The 21,188-nt window shown below is 44.0% G+C and overlaps 1 protein-coding gene across 3 annotated transcripts in view; it reads left to right on the forward strand.

Moving 5' to 3' along the window:
* PHKA1 (phosphorylase kinase regulatory subunit alpha 1) overlaps window positions 1-21,188 on the forward strand; it is a 1,109,231-nt gene that overhangs the window by 940,790 nt on the left and 147,253 nt on the right. For all 3 annotated transcript variants that reach the window (XM_085630734.1, XM_085630735.1, XM_085630736.1), the window contains one exon: window positions 232-282. In XM_085630734.1, the coding sequence (XP_085486860.1) occupies window positions 232-282 (51 nt within the window). The remainder of the gene's footprint in view (window positions 1-231; window positions 283-21,188) is intronic.

Genomic DNA, 21,188 nt, shown 5'->3' on the forward strand with positions numbered 1-21,188 from the left:
GGTTTATTTGGCCTATCGGATGATTGTGGTCTTATGTTTAATTCAGGGTTGTTTGGATTTAAATAATTTGAGGCGCACTTCTATAAAGTGACTTTTGATCAATTGCTTTTAATCATATACGCGTGGGCGTCTTTCTATAGTGACAGTTAATTATCGCACGCTAATGCATGTGGTATGTGTTTAATTACCCTTCAGTGTACTTTACTAAAAAATTGTTGTTTTGTTTTTTAGTCCTACAACTTCCAGTCGTCGGATGCGCAATCCTTGTCGTTCTCTTCGTTGGTAAATATTACTTTCTGTTTCTAATCTCATAAAATGCGATAGGAAGAACTTGTATACGTTAAAAGGCTCACACCGAACTCATTCAAAGTAGGGCTATGATTCGAACACAGCAGAATTACTGTAAAAATATGATTTGCAAAGAGAGCATTATACAGGCACAAGTTACAAAAAGTGTGTATTTTCAGCATAAACTACATACCTAGGTGGATATCACACTGAAATAAGTGCAAAGTGGCCCACGTGCAAACACCACAACCAAAGAGCAATGAATCAACAGTGCACAAAAATACACCAGTATAATATCCAACAAACAACTGCACAATCTTTAGTCAATTGGAACAGACCCGTAGTCGCCTGTATAGTATACATTAAAATCATGATATGTATATCTGTTTGTAATATCTGTCAGCAACTTTTCGTACCCAAGCACAATCTAAGGATCCCATCAGGGCATAGGAATTTCTGGGGGGCTTTGTGGTGCCCAGAGTGAGATGAAAACCCTTAGACAGTCTCTTCAATCGTTGTTAAGCCTAACAGTGACGTGCACTGACTCAAGAAGAACGACGTGTGGCATGCCTTATTATACTGATCTTGCCTTTCCATATTGCTAAGGAGCTTTACTATGTATGCAACACTTAATATGCTTTCAATGGCTAGTGCCAGTTGATAATAATTAGAACATAATTGATATATTGAACATTTTTACGTTTTATTGCAAGTTTGTCTTTTTTTCAAGCTCTCAGTCCCGTCATCATATCTTTGTAACTTTACCTACAGCTTACCTTTTAGAATTTGAGTGGGTATATTTCTGTATTCGATTGGCATTTCGCCTTCCCAACTTTATTATCGAAGCAGAGTAAGAAACCTAGAGACCCACATTTTTGCGTAAACTAAATAGATTGCGGTTTTCTGATTCAGTTTTTCTAACATAATTTATTTTATTCCGTTTTCTGATATTAGCAGCATTACATTATCAGAAAGTGTGTCTGGTCACCTTGACAAGATATTGAGAAATCGGTGAAAAGTAATAGTGAAACTTTCATTCTGAAAAGAAAAAGTTTAAAGATTTCGCAGAATTTTGGATGACGTTTCTGGCACTTTGAGTGGGCCGAAAATGTACTTTACTGGAGAGACTTGATAGGAAGTTCGATGATTCAGTGAGACGTGGATTGGTGGTGGCAAACGGGATGTTGAAATTTCCAGTTACTCATTTGGTACATTTGTTTCTTACTATGAGTGGGATCGTTAATGAAGAGTGCCCATCTTTGATGGATATGTATAACAGCAGATTCCTGACCCTTAGAACAGTGCTTCTTAAACTTTTGACTTCAGTGGACCCTGACTTAATAATTAGGGAACCCAGCCCCCCTAACGTAGGCTTTGCTTCCAATTTCAAATTCCTTCAGATTATCAGAGCCTAAAATGGGGCGGAGGTCATAAAGGGTCCCAGCTTCTCCTCTATATCTTACACAGATTATCATCTCACTTTCATCACCGACTGACAAAACCTCTACCCAACTAACTCACTGCCTGAAACAGGTAGTTGACTGGATGGCAGCTGGCTGCCTTAAACTAAATTGGGACAAAATGGTGGTGATGGTGGATGGCAGCAGGCTGCCTTAAACTAAATTGGGACAAAATGGTGGTGATGTTGGTGGAAAACACCCTGCGAGGTGGATGGAGATGAACTGGCCAGACTTTTTGGGCACTCGACCAACCTCAGAATCGGAGGTTAAGCGTCTGGGCTTTTGACTCGATGATGACATCTCAATAGCATCTCAAGGGGAAAAAAAACAAGCAGAAACCTGCTTTGGCCTACTAAGGACATTGAGAAAGTTTCTGAGATGGCTACCTGAACCATCACATAGAATAGTGGTTGAGAGATTTGTCATTTCAAGATTCGATTATGGTAACTCTCTATAACTGGGAAGCCCCAAGGCTGTTAAAAAAAGACTACAAGTCACCCAGAATGATGCCACTTGCATATGGGTCGATAAAAATCCATAAACACCAACCCGCAACTGCGGCCCTGGCAAGTCTGCATTGGTTACAGTGCTTAAAAGAATACATTTTATAGCACTGTGCATAGCTCATCGAGCAATGAATAAAAAGGGTCCGAAGCTAATTCAGAGTCTTCTTGCACTCTATAATATGTCAGGAACGCTGCACTCCACCAACGAGCAGCTGTTTGCAGTATCTCAGATAAAGAGATCTAGGAGTGGAGAAAGTTCCTTTGCCTTCCTGTCTCCCAAGCACTAGAACATGCTCCCACAGCACATAAGGACAACGTAATCTGAAACAAAATGTAGGAAACTGTTAAAACAGTTCTGTTCAATTATACCAATTTCTTTTAGAAGTACCTGAAGCTGGTTAACGCTGGTAGACCCTTCTGGGTAGCCATGCACTCTAGAAATTCCCTTGACTAGAATAGACTTTAAGTTGTACATTTTGCTTCTTCGCATATATATACTTTATTAATCTGTTATTATTTCATTTCCTAAAGAGTCACGTACCCTTGTGTATAGGCTTCGCAGACTCCCCAGGTGTCCCAGGAATGCAGGTTAAGAACCACTACCTTAGAATAATCACAGGCGACAGACTGGATCCCACTTTCATAAAGCAGTTGCTCCTGAGTGCTCACAGATGGCACATTTGAACTCAGTAACATCTTCATGGTGCCTTGTAAGTGGCAGAGTGTAGCCCCGTATAGGGTCCACCCTTGCGCCTTTATCATAAAGTGCGAAAAAAAACATTTATGATGAAATAAATAGTAAAATACATCCCATGTAACAAAAATAAAATAAATAAAACGGGCAGAATAAAATCATTTTAGACTCGGTCAAAAGGACCTTAATACTAAGCACAGTGGGGAAAAATATAAAGTAGTCATTCGTAGATGGGTAACTTCAACAACAAAATGAACAATTGAATGACTTCTTACAAAGCAGTAACATTTTACATGAAAAATTCGAGGAAAAAGAAACTTAAAAAGTTGCTATATCCAAATCAATAAAATTCCTAATGCGAGGATGAAAGAGGAGGGCAGAGTCAAAAATAAATTTGTTCTGTTAATTGCAAGGTGGTCAATTAAATTAATCTTGATAGGGATAACTTACAGAAAAACCTGCCAAACTTGAAGGGAGATAGACTATGTACCATAAGTGGTTAACAACCTAATCTTTTTCCCTAAGAGAAGAGCTAAATGGAGAAGAGTCCTAACCTCCTTGCTCCGATCCAAGCTGTTAAGGAAAACTCCTCACGGTTTCTAAATAACTAGAATACTTTCACTAGACTTTAAGGCTGATCACGCAATATCTATATACAACAATGGGAACATCCTTATTCAAGCATCTGACCGTAATCTTGAGTAATTTGATAAAATCTTTGAGGTTCAAAAATTCTTTGGACTGTACTGTGCCGTCTGCTTCACCAAATCAAAGCCTCTCCTCTGCATTAAAACCCCATATTGCATCCTCCACCTCTTTCTCCTCCCCCTCGCCTCCACCCCAATGGACCCTTCACTCATCCACCTTGCGTCGCAACCCATGGGTTTCTTCTACCCTTATGCATGAGTGGCATATCGCTGAATCCAAGCAGGCTCCTCTTCCGACCCCTCTTCCTCTCTACTCCAGTGAACCACCCACTAGCCACCTCTCACTTCCCGTCACGTCATCTATACTTGCCACCTTACCGCTGAGGAATGCATATTGCATACCACCACTCTCTGCACACTCATGCACTGTCTTCCCCTAGAGCACCCGCTTTTTCTTTAAACACATCGTCCATTGTTGATAAGCTGGCAGACCTCAAGTATGATCTTCAGTCAGTGAAAGAGAGCCTACAGAATCTGTTCCACTTCTAAATGAAGTTGGAGAAACTCTGGAACCTAAATACCACCCCTAAGCTCAACCAACGTTGCCATCCTGCAATGGCTAAACACAACCAAAATAGATCTTCGTCCATCGTAATCTCGGCGAGCCTACACTGAAAACCATGGCCACATCCCAACCACCTATCCAGGCCCCAATGGATTACTGACCATTTAACGGAGGCTGACATTCACTCCTTTTTACTGTCTTACAACTCCTCTCGTAATAAGTAATTGCCTGCATCATTCAGGATCCTAACTATTTCCTCCTACCCGCTTAGAGAACACTGCATCAATCTCAGAACTATGAACAAAGATAATGTATTACCTGTCTCCACTGCTCACCTTAAAACGGTGGTAACTAAATCTCACATCAAATCGATGCTTCTTAACTGCAGATTAGTGATTAAACACACTGCAGATATTGCCAAACTCATACTTACGCATAAACTGGACCTACTGATCCTAACTGAAACTTGGCTCAATGACTCTTCCTCACCAATTCTGTGCATCTTAGTTCCCCCTGATTATGACATCATCAGACTGGATAGACCGGTTAAAGTTGGAGGCAGCATAGATGCATCTTTCGCTCCACTCTTACCCTGAGACACACACAAACTACTCTGATGTCCTGATGACACCTGAGCATCGAAATCTGGAACAATGACAAAATAGTCTGTACACTTCACACGCTCTATCAACCCCCAGGTGATATTCTTCTTTTTGTCAAACATTTAATGGAGACCATTTCCTATATCTCTGAGCAACACATAACCATATCTTCTTTGGGTATTTTTAGTTTACACTGGAACAACATAAATTATCCCCTACTGTGCACTTTCAAGGCCTTCCTCTCAGACCTAAACTTAACTCAATCCTGCGGTGGAACTACCCACAAAAAAAGAGCCACCCTTGATTTAATCATTGCCAAAGACAACGTTATCCAACTGGATAACATATCACGTTGTGACTGATCAGACCACTACTGTATCTCTTTTATCATCATTGAAAGGGTGATGAGCAGACAAGGACAACCTCTTGTAAGACCAAGCAGTGGGCAAGAGATCTGAGGAACATACACGCTAATGATCTCTCCTACATCAGCAATAACCGACTTCCTCCGCCCCTGAATATGTCAAATCTGGATGACCTTATGGAACTTTACATCACCTCATTGACGAAATTGGTTGACGAGATTTCTCTAAAATAGCTCAAAAAGATTCCCAGCAAGTGGTTCAGTTGGTTTAACTGCTCCCTTAACGAGGTAAGACGTAAACTAAGGGTGGCAGAGAGATCATGGGGAAGCTCTCCTTCCACAACAAACCTTAAGCAGTTGAGGATGACAAGAAGTGCGTACAACAAACGCATCCATTGCGCCAAAGCCAATTACTTTACATAACAGCTAGCAATGCCAAAAATAGACCAAAAAAACTCTTCAGAATTATCAAACAACAAGCAAACCACTCAACCAACCTGTACTCTACACTTAGGACTCATTCCCTAGCGATGAGGACTATAAACATTTTTTAGCTAGCGTGAAGGAAAGTTTCAATTCTATTAAGGACGCAGAGCCGGGGATTATGCTTTACTCTCTCATATTTATTGCTCAGCAGCCTTAAGAAACAAACAAGCCAAAGACTACAAATCCCATGAGTCTTTGTAATCAACGCAAAACAACCATAAAGATAGTCCCATACAAACAATATCAAAGGACAGCACTTCCTCTTTCTTTGGGCGAAACAATAGAGCCCGCATTTCCATTAATAGTCTTGTTTCTGCTCCGGTCCTGCAAAGACAAGAAGATAGCATCAGAGAAGGGAAAAACGTCCAGTATCTCTGTATGAACAATAAAGAGTCAGGTTAATCAACCAACAATAATCATTGACACTGTAAGCATTAAAGCTGACTCTAAGCATTGCTCCAAAAACCCTCCCAAAATAAGATACTTAGCCAATATGCAGACTGCAACTTTACGGGAGGAACAGGACTTGAGTCCAATGGGTGGGATAATCCTCGCCTCCGCATCCTTAATAGAATTGAAACTTTCCTTCACTCTAGCTAGGAAATTTTATATTCTATGTCAGGACCAGTGGCTCCGATTATGCTAGTTCAAAGCTGATCAACCACCAGAGAAGCCATTCCCAAGATGGGTTTAAAATAGAAGGCCTTAAAGGTAGAATCCGAGGACCAGTTTGCCACTCTAAGAATGTCCTATAATCGCTCACCAAGGGCAAAGGCCTTGGAAGCCATGGCTCCTCGCGTTGAATGGGCTCCAAAGGCCGTTGTATCAATACCAGCTTCCTGGAGCACCCATCTCACCCAGATGGCAATTGTGGTGGCCTTCACCGCTTTGAAAGGTGTCTTGAGTGAAATAAGAAGTTGAGAGACCCCTGAAGGTCTGTATTCTTCGTCATCATTTCATACGCTCTAAGACAGCGGACCACATACAACTTAGAGTGACCCGGAAAAGCCAGGTAGTGTACCACCCTAGTATTATACTTTGTGCGACAGCTAACAGTGAATGACACCCCTTCCATTGTGAACTTGCCCGCCGTAACCTCCAAGGCTGGGACGTCCGGAACCCGTTTGTACGAGATAAGACAAAGGAGCATAATCAGCTTACCTGTTAGCTCCTTACGAGAAAGATAAGAGTTATCCTGCCAAGATTGTAGCAAACGCAGCACCGAATTCACATCCCACAAAGAGGAGTGAGTACTTCGGTAATGACTGGAAAGAGAGGCGTATGCCTCTCAACAACCGACATACTAGAGGGTGTTCCCCTATCGGGACGCCCTGAGTGGGCATGTGACCTGCTGATATTGCCGATCGACTCACATTGATCGATCGATAGGCCAAACCTCTGTCGACTAATTCGGACAGGTAATTGACTACATTGATCACATCAGTTCCCACTGGATCAAAACCCCGTCACAAACACCAGCGTGTTCACTTCCTCCAGGAAGATCTATATCGCTTGACGGTAGACTCTGCCCATGTATTCTTGATAAGGGAGGAAGCTGTCTCCGAAAGTCCCGGGACTTCCCAACGTCCTCTGTAATCCTCCAACCTATCAGATGGAGGTTGCCCTCCCGAACCAGAGGGTGCAAGTTGTCTCCCGCGTCCATCAGTAGAAGAGGTGTCTGGGGAAGTTGAATTTAAAAATCCATAGAAAGTTCCAGACAAACTGGGTACCAGACTTGAGATTTTCAACTCAGTGTCACCAAAATTACCTCTGCCTTCTGCCTCCGGACCAGCACCATGAGCCTGGGTATCATGGCAAACAGGGGAAACGCATACCTCCGAATCAGGCTCCAATCCTGCAAGAAGGCATCTGTCGCCTCCGCCAGAGGATCCGGGCGCCAACTGAAAAAACTGAGAAGTTGGTCATTGAGGCGTGATGCGAAGAGATCCACCTGACAGGAACCCCACCGGATCATCAGGCTCTTCTAGATCACCGGATCCAGTTTCCAAGCACTGTAATTCTGAAGGTGTCTGGAGTGCCAATCTGCTGTCTGATTGAGAGACACTGGAACGTACTCCGCCGTGACCGTCAGACCGCGACAATAGGTCCAGAAGTCCTTGGCAAATCCGCCAGACGTTTGGACCATGTGCCCCCTAGTCTGTTGATATATCTCACAGCCGAGATATTGTCCATCTTCAAGAGGATGGCACAGGAAACCTTGTTGGCCGCCAGACTTCGAATTGTGAACGATCCGGCCAGAAACTTTAGGCAGTTGATGTGCATAGACTGCTCATGCATGGACCAATGCCCACCTGTAGTAACATCTCCACAGCGGGCGCCCCAACCCTGACGACTGGCATCTGACTCAATGACCAGGTCGAGGGCTGAACCAAAGATGGCCTGATCGTTCCAGGCCTGCATATGCTTGAAACGCCACTGAAGCTCTTCCCGGGCTTCCTGTGATTGCGTTCTCTCCTGTGTGCAGGAGAGTCCGTGGTGCAGATGTTGAAGGGCCCAGTAATGTAATGGTCCCGGAAAGATTGCCTGAATTGACGATGATAGGAGACCGACGATTCAGGCTAGGTGACGTAATGAGAACTTCTCTCTCTGCAGGGTCCGCTTCAGTTCCCTGCGATTCAAATGCTCTGTTGGGGCAATCTGAGGCATTGTCGTACCGTATCGACCTCAAAACCCAAGAAGGTCAACTTTTGCTCCGGCACGTAAACCGATTTCTGGTTGTTCAGTATGAAACCCAGGTTCTGTAGAAGATCCTGAGTCAGTCTGAATTGAGCAATCAAAAGGCTTTCCTCCTGGTGCATCAACATAATATCATCCAGGTAGACTATGAGGCGCACATCTTGAGCCCGGAGCCACTCCATGGCTGGTCTCAACTGCTTGGTGAAGCACCAAGGGGCCGATGACAGACCAAACGGTAGACAGGTGAACTCGTAAACGAGTCCATCCCATTGAAATTGTAGGAAACGTCTGTGTGGTAGGAAAATAGGGACCGTAAGGTACGCGTCCTTCAGGTCGAGTCGAACCAACCAGTTGTTTGGTAAGAGCACATCTCTGAAAAGGTGAATACCACCCATTTTGAAGTGGCAATACACCACCCACTGGTTGAAGTCCAGGAGGTTGATTACCGATCTGAAACTCTTGTCCTTATTTTCAACAAAGAAAATATTGCTCAAGAAACCATCAGAGTGAAGGGTTGTGTTCACGATAGCCCTTTTCTGCAGGAGATCTTGTATCTCTCTGTCTATCACCTGCGCCTTTTCTCTGGAAAAAACGAGAGGTGGGGTGAGAAGTCTGGTGTGGGGTTCCATGGAGCTCTATATGAAAACCCATCATTGTCTGTAATACCCAGGAATCCCCTGTAATTGCTGCCCAATTGTGCCGGAACCACTTCAGCCTTCACCCCACCTCTGGTCGGAAAACAGGGGCAATCCTTACCGGTGGGTCCACCAGGTGCATTGTTGGGGGTTTGTGTTGGAAGGATGGCCGGAGGAGGGCCCCCTACCTCTTCCGGCCCCTCCAAAAATTTGCTGACTGAATACTTTTTTAATCGATTGCTGGGCCTTATCCAACGAGGAGAAAGTATTCACAATACGAGATAACTCCTTAATGAACGGATCTCCGAAGAGGCCTCCGTTCGCTACTGACCCAGCCTCAGTAGAGGCCAATTCATCAAGTCGAGGCTCAATCTTAATCAGTAACGAGTGTCTACGCTCAGTAGATAATGCGCAATTCGCATTACCTAGAAAACAAAGGACCCTTTGAGCCCAACCCGAGAGGATCGTGGGATCTATGAGATGGCCTGTCTCCTTGGCATCCTGTGCCAAGTCCCATATCTTTGTAAGTGGCCCCAGCAGATCCAAGGCCTTATCTTGGCAGGCCCACCAAGAGCGATCCAGACCCTTTTTCGGATCTTTGATAAATTTACCAATGAATGTGGCCATTCTGGCATCGATTTTTAGGGTGCAAGCCACTTTGTTTGGCAGGGATTGCGGGGGGCACTCCGCCCTAAGGCAGCCACAGACCTCCTGGTCCATCAGCTTCTGAATGTGGCTAACCACATAGGATGCCACGAGGGGCGCCAGTATCCAATCCGCAGAGTGGGGTTGATATATATCCTCTAGGTTCAACATACCCGAGAGGTCAGCCGAGTCTTGAGACTGAGGTACATCCAGCCGGGCTTTCTTGGCGCCGCCTTCCAGTCGCCTGGGTCTGCTCGGACCAGGCTCGTCGTCAGACTCCCCATCTGGGCCTGTCTTCCCCGATAGCATCATCTGCCCCATCTTGAGGACAGGAATCGTTATCGGGGGTCCCGACCGGCTGGGAATCTTCAAGCACCTCGCTAGGGTCCAGGCGTCTCTTAAGGAATGCCTAGCGCAGTCTCTCAAAGGCATCTTGGGAGGAAGCGGCCCCCTGAATGGTGGCCGGGGCTTTGACCATAGCTTTGCCCTTGGAGGGGCCATTCGAAGCCACCCTGGGTTCCCCCCCAATCACCGTCGGTAGAGGTGCCCACCCTGCACCGAACAGTGAGTTCAATGATACGGCGGCTCAAGGGTTCAAGGGTGGAGGACACCGCCCTCTCCAGGGATGCGTCAATAGCATCTACCAGGCCAATGTGGATAGGGAGAAGAGGCTGTTCCTCTTCAACAGGTTCCCAGGGATCCATTTCACCCGCCATTGTCAGAGTTAGGGTGATAAGTCAATGTTGGTCCCCAAAAAAAAGCAAAGGTGCAGTGCCCCCAAGGCTACCACTGGTAAAGTAATTAAATCCAGAAGTGTGGTCCAAATGTATGCTTTGCCAAGACTTCTGGGTCAGTACACAGGAAAAAAACAGCCCAAAAGGTTGAACCGCAACACTGTAGCCACACAAAAAAAAATAATTACTCCGCTCAAAGGGAAACTTCTGACTCCTGCCAAGCGCGCAAACAATTGACAGCCTGCCAAAGCCGGAAACTGTCAGATTCGTACTCGTAAAGTCACTAAAGGTGTCACTTAGCCTACTCTCAAGGAGATGTTTCACATATACACCAATTGTTGCTGAACACTTGACAGACAAGGGTGTTGTCAGACTCTAGTGATTTAATTATGTCCACTACAGCAGCTATGCTTTCCTGTAAAAATCCAAGAATGCAGTAAATTGTACCATCAATATGCGACCAAAGATCCTCACATTTCTTGCCTTTGGCGTTATCACTAAGCAAAAATTCTGTAAAAACATGGATAATATAGCATTCACAGCCCCTTGTACTAAGAACCATCAGCTAAGCGATACAGTTGAGATGACTCTTTCGTTGATGCCACACAAAGCTCAAAATGATAAATATTTGCGCTTTAGTTCCCGTGCATAAAAAACAGTGCACCAAAATGGACTAAAAAGTCAATAGAATTCTACATTAATTCTGGAGATTGTAAAGATGCTTTCAGCATAACATGTAACAAGTGGCAAGGATCTCTTACAGGGAAGCACTTCAGCTCAGGTATCAATTTTGACAGGTCATATCACAACTTTTTCATATACGGAGCTGAATCACTGTAAATACAAACAATATCACTCCAATCTTTGTTGACTTGGAAAGAACCTTTTTGTAGCAGCAGTCTAAGTGACAGTGTTCCCATATTTTCCAAAAGTCCGGTGTCATCTTTTCAAAACTGCCCTGGATGCTTGGTGATAGCACTCTTTCACATATACTTGTCACTATATATTGCATTGAATGTTGAAAGCTTGAGGTGTTAGCAATTCACCTACTTTCAATACTAACTCGCTAGAAAGTGGGGGCTGATGACTCAAGGGTTTTTACCCATTTTCTGTGGGTAAATGTGATGGCACATATTGGGAGAGATTCTTAGGAAACCAGCCATTTTACCCATCAGTGGAAAAAATCAAACGCAGCCAAAATATCAAATATGATTTTGATATTTCCTGATTCTCTACAGTTTCTAAAATAATTAAACAAGTCCTAAACCATGCTTCTTAACCCTGCATCTTTAGACCAAAGAGAACAAAAATGAAACAAGCAAAAAGGAAGAAGAAACAATATTTTCGTGGCATGTCTAAACAACAAAACTCAAGCAGAGTAATGTTAGCCCAGTCTGTCTTGCTGTTTGCTTGTATAACAAAGTTATATTGTATTAGCTCTTTCAGGAAGAAAAAAATGACTCTTTCACTCTCCTTTTCCTTTCTTTGAATGGCATTTAGTTTTTGGTTGTGCAGGTGTTTTTTCAATGTTTATTTGTTTACACTGGTGAGGGCTATTTCCCTTTCGGTGGGGTTTTATCAGTTTTTATAGGTTTAAACCTAAAACCAGACAGCCTATGTATAACTTATGAGTGATTAAGGAAACTAAACCGTTGTAATAGTGAGCAATAATGCATTCCCGGTAAATGTTTTGGAACTGTGTACTGTTGATAAGAGTCATCAATAAAAAATAAATATAAAAAAAAAAGGAAATAAATCTCTACTCGCAAATATCACCTGCACTGAGCACAATATAAGCAATATCAAAGGAAGGCACTTATTTGGCTACTGAGCAACAAAGAAAGAGGAAGTGCTGTCCTTTGATATTGTTTATGGGTCTTTGGTTGTTTTGTGTTCATTACAAAGACTCATGGAATTTGTAGTCTTTGGCTGTTGTTTGTTTCTTAAGGCTGCTGAGCAATACATATGAGAGAGTAAAGCATAATTTGAGCCTCCGGTCCTGACATAGAATTCTTTACACACTTTAGAGAAAAGACAAGAAAAATTTATCTAGCACTACATTCCACCGTACCAAATTTTTTTTTCGACCCAGCCAACTCTCTCTCCATTGTTACTCATGTTAAGTTCCCCTCTTTCTGGCTATATGGAATATACCCAAAAAACAATGCGTCGTGGAACTCTTTCTCACTACCAGATGAGACCGAACTATTCAAAACGATATCTTCACTTAAACCTTCAAATCATTTCAATGATCCTCTGCCTGCCTAGTGCTTCAAAGAGCTTAGATCTTTCGTGCTCCCACTCTGGTCTAAGGCATGTCCACAAATCACTCACGCAGGGCTTGATTACTGATTGCCTCAAAATAGGTCAAGTTAACCCCATCCCTAAGAAATCTATTGCAATCTTATCTGACCCTAACAACTTCCTCACAATTTCTAATAGCATGACTAACCAAACTGCTAGAAAAATGTGTTCACACACAACTCTCAAACCATATAGAACCGTTTCAACTCCTAGACCAATTCCAATCAGAATTTAGATCTGGTCATAGTACTGAAACTGCCTGAAACTGGAAGCAGCAAAACGTGAAGGTTCACAGCCTGAAAATCGGAAAAGTGTCCGTCTCCTGGATTCACAGAGTTGGTGAGTAATTTGAATGGGCTTGATGTGATGGAGCACGGGTGAAATAGAACCTTCATATCTCATCACTTCCCCCACCACAACAGCATTCTCAACTTGTGACTTGGTTTCCATTTACGGCTATTTTGTAAGATACTTCCTCGACTATTGGGCTTCCTTTGATTACCTCTAGATGCGTACTATCCCTTCACGGCAGAACCTGCCCACAAATACTGTCACTCACAACGTCTATGCCCAGTCATCATCTTGCCTGGAATTGATGCTAGACAACGTTAAGTCTGAGGCATAATTTAAGTCCTGATGATGATCCCTATATTAATAAATGGAATCGAAATGTCGTCAACACATAGTACCATGACTATTGCATATGTCACTGATTTATAAGTTCAATAGCATTGGTACCAAAGATCGTGACAGAATCTTTGTAGCATTGTTACTTGTCACTTATTTTTAGAAATGCCTGAGTTGTAAAGTATTCCCCTTGTCGCTGTCTTTTGTTTTATGTTTCCCACTTCCATTAAGTTCTTCTGTTTTGTGATTGAATAAATAGTTTTAAAAAAACTTCTTTCAAAGCTTGTGGCTTAGAACTTATTTAATTTCTATGCTCATTGTTTGATATAGCTCTACACCAAGGGACCGCCTGTTCCTCGACAAGTATCGTGATCATGCATAATGCCTCAATGCGTGTAAATTGATTTTCTGGTAATGTCCAGACATCCCCAGTAGGCATGTCCTGTGATTGATCCACACCATTTGGGGAGAAGGCCAACTCAGCAGTGGAATGGTTTGAAGACGGGCGTGGGACTGCCTGTTCCCTGGGATTACTCTCACTTGCCCACTAGTTTCCCCTGCAATATAGAAACTTTAAAGGCTACTTGCAAGGTCTGACATATCAACTTCCCTCACAGCCAGTCAGCAACCAGCTCAGGCTTTTCATAGCTCCAGAGGATGAGATGGTGACCAAGACTGCACACACCACCAGGTACAGAAATTCTCAACCTCACCTGCCCCAACGACTGCCAAGCCACTCTGATGAGTAGGAGGCCAGATCTGATTTTTCCTACTCGGCTTGATATCCTATATTTCAGATCATTGGATGCTGTAAATAATTCAATAAGGTTATGCCTGCCTATAATTTCACCCCCCCCCCCCCGCTCAAAGTTAAGTTCCAGTGGATCATACAGCCATTCTTCTGCATGAGAACAGTTTGCTCCTGGCCAAGTGGGCCATCAAGAGAGTATAATAGCCAGAAAAAGGCAAGGAGTGTTAACCCAGCTACTTCCTGCTGCACAAGAAGGCTGGAGGGCTATAGCCAGTTTAAGCCTTTTTATGGAAGGGCAAATTCAAAATGCTCACTCTTGCTCAGGTCCATTCTGCCCTTGATATAAAGGACTGATAGTCTCCTTGGACTTGCTGGATGAGTTGTATACCCATCCTACAGTCCCATAGATGCTCCCTGTGGTTCATGGTGGGGTTGGGGCGTTTTCAGTTTGCTACCCTGCCTTTAGGCCTCTCTTCCGCTCCTCAGGTAATTACATAGGTGATGATGGTGGTCCTGACCCATCTTTGCAGATCAGCGATACATGTATAGCTGTGTGCCAATGACTGGCTGCTCAAGTTTATTGGCAGCCAAGTCCTGGAACGACCTCTCCCTCCATCTACTCACCTCCCCATTGCTTGAGGATTTCAGGAAGAAGCTCAAGACATGGCTCTCCAAGGGTCGCAGTACTCAGTTCCAGGAGACCCTCCGGGTTGACAAGTCGCGCTCTGCAAGACGTACTTGATTGATTGAGTCACAAACAGGCTTCTGACAATGGTCACCCTTCTGTCATTCCTGAAACTTTCCATCTGCAATCTGAGCACCGACCTGCAGAGTAGGTTCCCATTAGAGAGGCCCACCCTAGACATGGTGATGTTCGAAGTATTTCCATTCCTGCAATGATTCTGGCATTCAAGATATTATCCTTATGTTTGAGCTCAATCCTGGGTCTCAGTGAGAATGGCTATGAAGCTTCTTGGACTTCTGGCCTCAATAACCTTGTGCCCCTTGGCACATGTGGACTTTACACTTTGCATTGAAGTTTCTGGCTCAAGTGGGTGCAACACTGGGGCTGACTGCCTGCTTGACAACATCTGTGTCACAAACAAGACTTTCCCATTTATTGGTAGCAGGTAGACGCCATTATGTATTGCAGCAGGCCACTCTCCCTTGCTCTCCCAGAGCTCACATTAGTGATGGATACATCATCTGTGGGAGGTTACCTGGGAGAGGTGGAGATAAGAGGTCTATGGTCCCCAGTGGAGTGACAACCCCACATCAACCTACTTGAACTTTGCACCGTGTGGCTGACTTTGAAAGACTTTTTACTGTCCTTTAAGGGACATCTTGTGCAGGTCCTGTTAGACTACATGACTGCCAACGGGTATTCAAACAAGCAGGGAGGTGTGGAATGTTGAATTTTGTTCCTAGAGTTGCTCCGACCTAGAGTTCCAAAGGGAATCATACCGGGCAAAAGTCATGTTGATTGTCTAGAATTGGACCAGGAGAGTGTGGTAAAAGGACTTCTTGAGCATTTGCCCTTCGATCTCTCTTGTCACTTCCGGAGGACCTCCTGTCTCCGCAACAGGACAGGGTCCTACACCCACGTTCCCACAGTCTACGCCTCTATGCGTGAAGATTAAGTGGCGACCACTGAGCAGTTTTGATTTAGTGTCTGAAAAAGTGAATGTGATTCTTGAAGCCAAATGTCCCTCAAGACACCAAGAAACATTTGTGACTTAGTGTAGTGACAGTCTGCTTGATCTCTTGCTTGTTAAAGGTTATATGTCGGCCTTTTCAGCCTTTCTGTGCTTGCCTGACCAAACTTTACCTTTCAAATTACCTATTATGATGATGTTCCTAAAAGGATTGAAACATTCATTATGGCTCAGTAGCCCTTAATTTAGTTCTTGTGTTCTTGATTTGTACGCTTTTTGATCTATACATAGTTGTTCTTTAAGGCTCCTTGCCATTAAGACAGTCTTAATTATTGTTATCTCTTCTGTGCACCACTACAGGTGCTGTCTGTGCAACCCCCATAACCACCTTTTTCCTTATAAATTGGTGTTGAGGACCCCACTTCCTTTCTGCCAAAGGGGGGTATCAGCCTTCCACATAGGTCAGTCACTTTCCCGTCCAGAGTGTTTCTTCCCATCACATCCCTCAAAGAAGAGAAGACACTTCAGTGGCTTGATCTGAGGAGATTCCTAGGCCTTTATATTGAACGCACAAAGGAGTACCATGTAGATGACAGCTCTCCATGGGTTTTGCCACTGTCAAGAGGATGAAAGTACTGGGAAATAATGTTGAGATTGTTGCTGATGTACAAAAGTGCAGGTCTCACCGAGGAGAGTGATTGTGTGGTAGTTATACATTTTGTATTGTTGGAGTTCTTTATCATGCCGTGGGCATAAGATGCAGAGTTATTATGATGGTACTTAAGTGGAAAGTGTACGATGTTTATTTTCTAAAATACATTTTAAAAAATGCAGAGGAAAGTGATGCAAAATGAAGAACTCTGTCCAAGTGAATAGTTCTGTACATTAATATGTGTTTTGCAGTGGCCAAGAAGGTGCCCTCGTAGGGCCTATGAGCCCATTCCACCAGGGCTACAGTTGCGACACAGCGTTGGTGAAGAGTGTTCCTATCCTAAAGCACTGTCAGGCCACTAATCAGGCATCTCTGCATACATTTACTAAGCACTAATACCTCAAAAGTCCAGTCCGTAGAGAAGGCCATTTCGACTGTGGTTCTGCAAGACTGTTTGCTTTGAGTCCCCTCCTCAGACCCTCCACCTTTTGGGAGGTAATGTTTGCATATCTGTCCAAACTGTGAGGAATCTGTGTCACAAATTATACGTAAATCAGTACAGTAACAGGCCTGCACCAATTCTACATACCGGGAGGTTTTGTTCATGTTATGCTTACATGGCACACATGTGAGACTGGTGTTAAGGTTTTCCTAGAGAATTGTGACAACGAATAGTTAATGTTGGTGTGTGTGGGATGGGGGGTTAGAGTATTGGAAAGTATTACATTTAAAATATTCATTCATTCAAATAAACTTTATTAGCTTTCAGAGAAATAATCCCATAAAAGTTACATAAAAGCCATGATACATTAAAACAACGGATCATTAAATAGCACACTTTTTCAGATATGAAGAGAACCCATTGCACAATCTCCCATTATGATCTATGACACTTAAAAACATAGTACCATAAAAGCATCTCCATTAATTAGAGGGATCGCAAAAAATTTACAAAAAAGCGTAAAGTGTAGCAGATCCTGTGGCGACTATCCATCGCAACCACAGGATGCTAACACTTTACCTCTGCTACATCCTTTAGGCCTGGTTAGCAGTAGGTGAAAGAGATTCATGCGAAACCTTGTCAGTAAATCGCTCATGTAAGGATAAAGACCCTAGGAGATAAGGCTCAGTATAAGGAGTTGTTTTGAGCATTAAAAAATTGCAAACACTTGGTTTAAGAATTTCCCGCTCATCCCTTTCCATTTTCCTGAGTGTGAGGAAGGATTCCCCACGTCCTTTTTAACAATAGTTTCAGGATTAGAGTATAAGTCAGCACGCCCAAGCCCTTCAAAGCCACTTCTGATATAGTTGAGCCACGGTATACGAGATGCATTATCTAGGGATATACACTCTTTCAAGATCAGATGATTGTGTGTTAACGCCTGATTCAACCAACACTTCAACCAGAACACAAGTGGACGTAGTGCTAGGGTATCGCTTAAAAATGGGACCCCCAATTCCTCATGGGCCGCCAGATTTGACAGTCCATGGGGCGCACACAACAAGCGCTTCAAAAAATTATTCTCAGTCAACTGAAGAAAGTCCACTGCAACATACCCCCAAATTTTGCTTCCATAACTAGCTATAGCCACACTTTTCGCTTGGTAAACCTTCAGCAAAGCTGCAATTGGTCTCTTCCCTAGTTTAGATGCAAAGCTAAAAATAGCTGCATTCACCCTGGCCAAGTCCCCCCTTTTCCTAGTAATTAGAGGCCCCTATTTAATTTGATCATCCAAAAGGACTCCAAGAAAAGAAAAAGGTTAGTGCGGGGGACTCTAGCGGGGCCAACTCGAAATTCAAAACTTTTTTTGGGTCGAGACCCCACCTGCATTATATATGATTTCGAGTTGTTGGTTATTAGATCCCGATCCGCCATGAAGTTAGAAGATGCATCTAGCAAGGATTGCAGGCCGATAACAGTCCTTGATAGAAGGACGGCATCGTCCGCATACAGTAGGACGGGAAGTCCACACCGCCCTACATGCGGATAGTCTACCCCGGTAGCTCTTAAGACTCTATCCAATTTGTTAATATAGAAATTAAACAAGAATGGAGCCAGGATACAGCCTTGCCGTACTCCCCTCTTAATCTCAAAATCCCTAGAAACACGAAGGTCCTGGGAGAACCTAACGTTGGCCTTGGTTGACTTGTGAAGGTCCTCTAGAAAATTAACGATGTTATTCTCTACCCCCATTGCCCTCATGGACTGCCACAGTTTAACCCTATTCACGCAATCGAATGCGAAAGACAAGTCCATGAAGGCAAGATAGATCAAGCGCTCGGCTGTGGGGGACGGGGGGGATCCGGTGGAGGATGATGAGACCCCGGCCCCTTGAGAACCCTGTAACAGGCTTCCCCCTATGCTCTTGAGGCAATTTCTGCTGTGGTATGTGGGAAGCGGATCCGACAAGTGGCAGGGGAGGCTTTGATACACATGTAATTATGATAGATACTGGCGACATGCTTGGGTGGGTGATTAGGGTGGGGGGATATGTTGGGGGGGTTGCTGGGGGATGGGGAGGGGGGCATATTGGTTATATCGCACACTCGCTGTGGATTAATCCTGTGGATGGACTGCCTCGTAGCATAGATGTTGATGGGGTGAATGCTGTACAGTTGTGATCAGTTTGGTGGACTGGTCACTGCTCTACGCTCTGAATTGGCTGGAGGGCGGAGTAATGGGGAAGGGGATTGACTGTATTCTGTTTTGTGACCCAATAAAGTCTGTTTAAAAAAAAAAAAAAATGAAGGCAAGATAGATAGTACCTGGGTGCGCGACTGTATATTTACTCATTAACATGGTTAGATTGAGACATTGGGCCACGGTTAATCACCCTGGACGAAATCCAAACTGGACGTCAGACAAGATCTTATGCTCCTCCGCCCAAGAGGATATTTTTTCCAGGAGAATATGGCCCACAACCTTGACCACCGAATCAAGAAGGAAGATTGGCCTATAGCAATGAGTGCTATTCCGATCTCCCTTCTTGAAAACGTGAACTATAGTGGAGTTGGCCCAGGACTCAGGGCAATGTTCGAAGCAGCTGCGTTAAGCACAGCCACGAGGACCGGAGCCCAAAAAGATGGCTCCGACTTAAACAAATCCGGGGGGATACCATCTGGTCCAGGAGCTTTGTTACTGGTTAACCCTGCAATGCCTCAACCTCACCCTGTTCAAAAATCACTACCGAGGCATTCAGAACACGACATGGCTGATCTAATTGCTCTGTAGGATCTTCAAATATTGATTTAAAATGGAGCACCCATTCCTCCTCAGTAATATGTGAATCTGGAGCCCCCCCAGCTTCATATTCAAAAAGCGGTCTATTAACAATGCTCCAAAACCTAGAGCTATTCCTTAAGGTACTAGACTCGAGCAACTCCCGCCAAGCCTCCTCTTTTAAAGCGGCATTCCGTTTAGCCAATGTTAATTTATATACTTTGCAACATGCGCGAACCTGAGAATGATTTCTCGGCTTAGCTGACAGGGCTACCCTCAACCTTTTCGCAGCCTGGGAGCATGAAGAATCAAACCATCTGGGAGTTGAGGTAGCTACTCTATGGGCCGGAGCACTTAAAAGATCACCAACTTTAATAGGAATTGCTTTATAGGAACTGATAACTTCGCTAGGGGATGTGCCTTCAGAGGTACACAAAGCCAACTCAGAAGCACAGGATTCTCTTACTGCATAATAAAAATCATCTGGAGAAAACTGGGACCATTTAAGCCGACGTGTGCCATCAGTTGGTCTAAGCATACCCTTAATTGCCATGCTGCTAATTTGTGCTAAAAGCGGACCACGCATTTGGACACAGAACGGGTTGTGGTCACTACAGACACTCTCCACGATGTTAAAACCACAGAATAAAGTTTGTAGAGAGGAAGAAATTAAAATATAATCTATTAAAGACCCCCTACCTCTCCCTTTAAAGTTTGGGACGGAAAATGTACAGTGCGGGTGGGATAGAGACATCAAGGACACCATATCGAATTCATTTAATAGACTATTTAGTGATTCCCCCTCAGCAAGATGTTCAAAGTGAATCTCCCTCATCCGTGGGCAGCCTAACTCAGAAATGCAAGTTGACCTTGGGTCTCTGCAAGGGTGGATATTAAAATCACCAAGGACCAAAAGGTTATGCAAGATAGACCCATAGGTCTGCCTTATAAACGAACCCAGGGCTGTAATATTACAGGCAGCTGGGGGGCGGCCATAGAATTATAAAAATTAATACGACCCAATCTAGTGGCCCCCCCTTTTTAATAGCGACGCTAATATTCATGGACTACGAGACGGCACAACCTGGATCTGGCAGTCAACTGCCAGGGATATATACGTCACAAGACCGCCCTTTGGTCTACCACCCGCCGAAGGGGAGGCTGGCACAAAGAAAGCCTTATAACCTTCCAAAAATAAATCGCAATCGACCAACCACGTTTCCTGAAAAAAAATCACGGGGAATTGGTTCACAAATTGCAATCAGGTTGGGTCATGGAACTTATTATCCAGCCCTGCAACGTTTCATGTTAGAATATTGTTAGCAGACATACAAGAGACCTCTTCGTCAAGCACTGGTGAGTGCTGTATGCTTAGATCCGGGTCACATGCAAAAATTGAGGAGCTCCCGAGTCAACCACACTCCTCCATCCCTGCTAATGGGGAAAATGTGTTAATTAAATTCAGCGTGGGAGGAGCAATATATTGACAGCTTGCCATGTGTGTTGCATGGACCGCAGGAGTAGGCAAATGTGTGAAAGCAGGTGGAAATCTATGTGACCGCCCAACAAGTTAGGCTTCTATAGAAACATTCCTATAAATGTACCCTGCGGGGTCCGGTTTATAAAAAAAAGCCCAGTGGTAAGGCCCTGACAACA

The sequence above is a fragment of the Triturus cristatus genome, chromosome 10 (assembly GCF_964204655.1).
Source record: "Triturus cristatus chromosome 10, aTriCri1.1, whole genome shotgun sequence".
NCBI classification, from domain to species: Eukaryota; Metazoa; Chordata; class Amphibia; order Caudata; family Salamandridae; genus Triturus; species Triturus cristatus.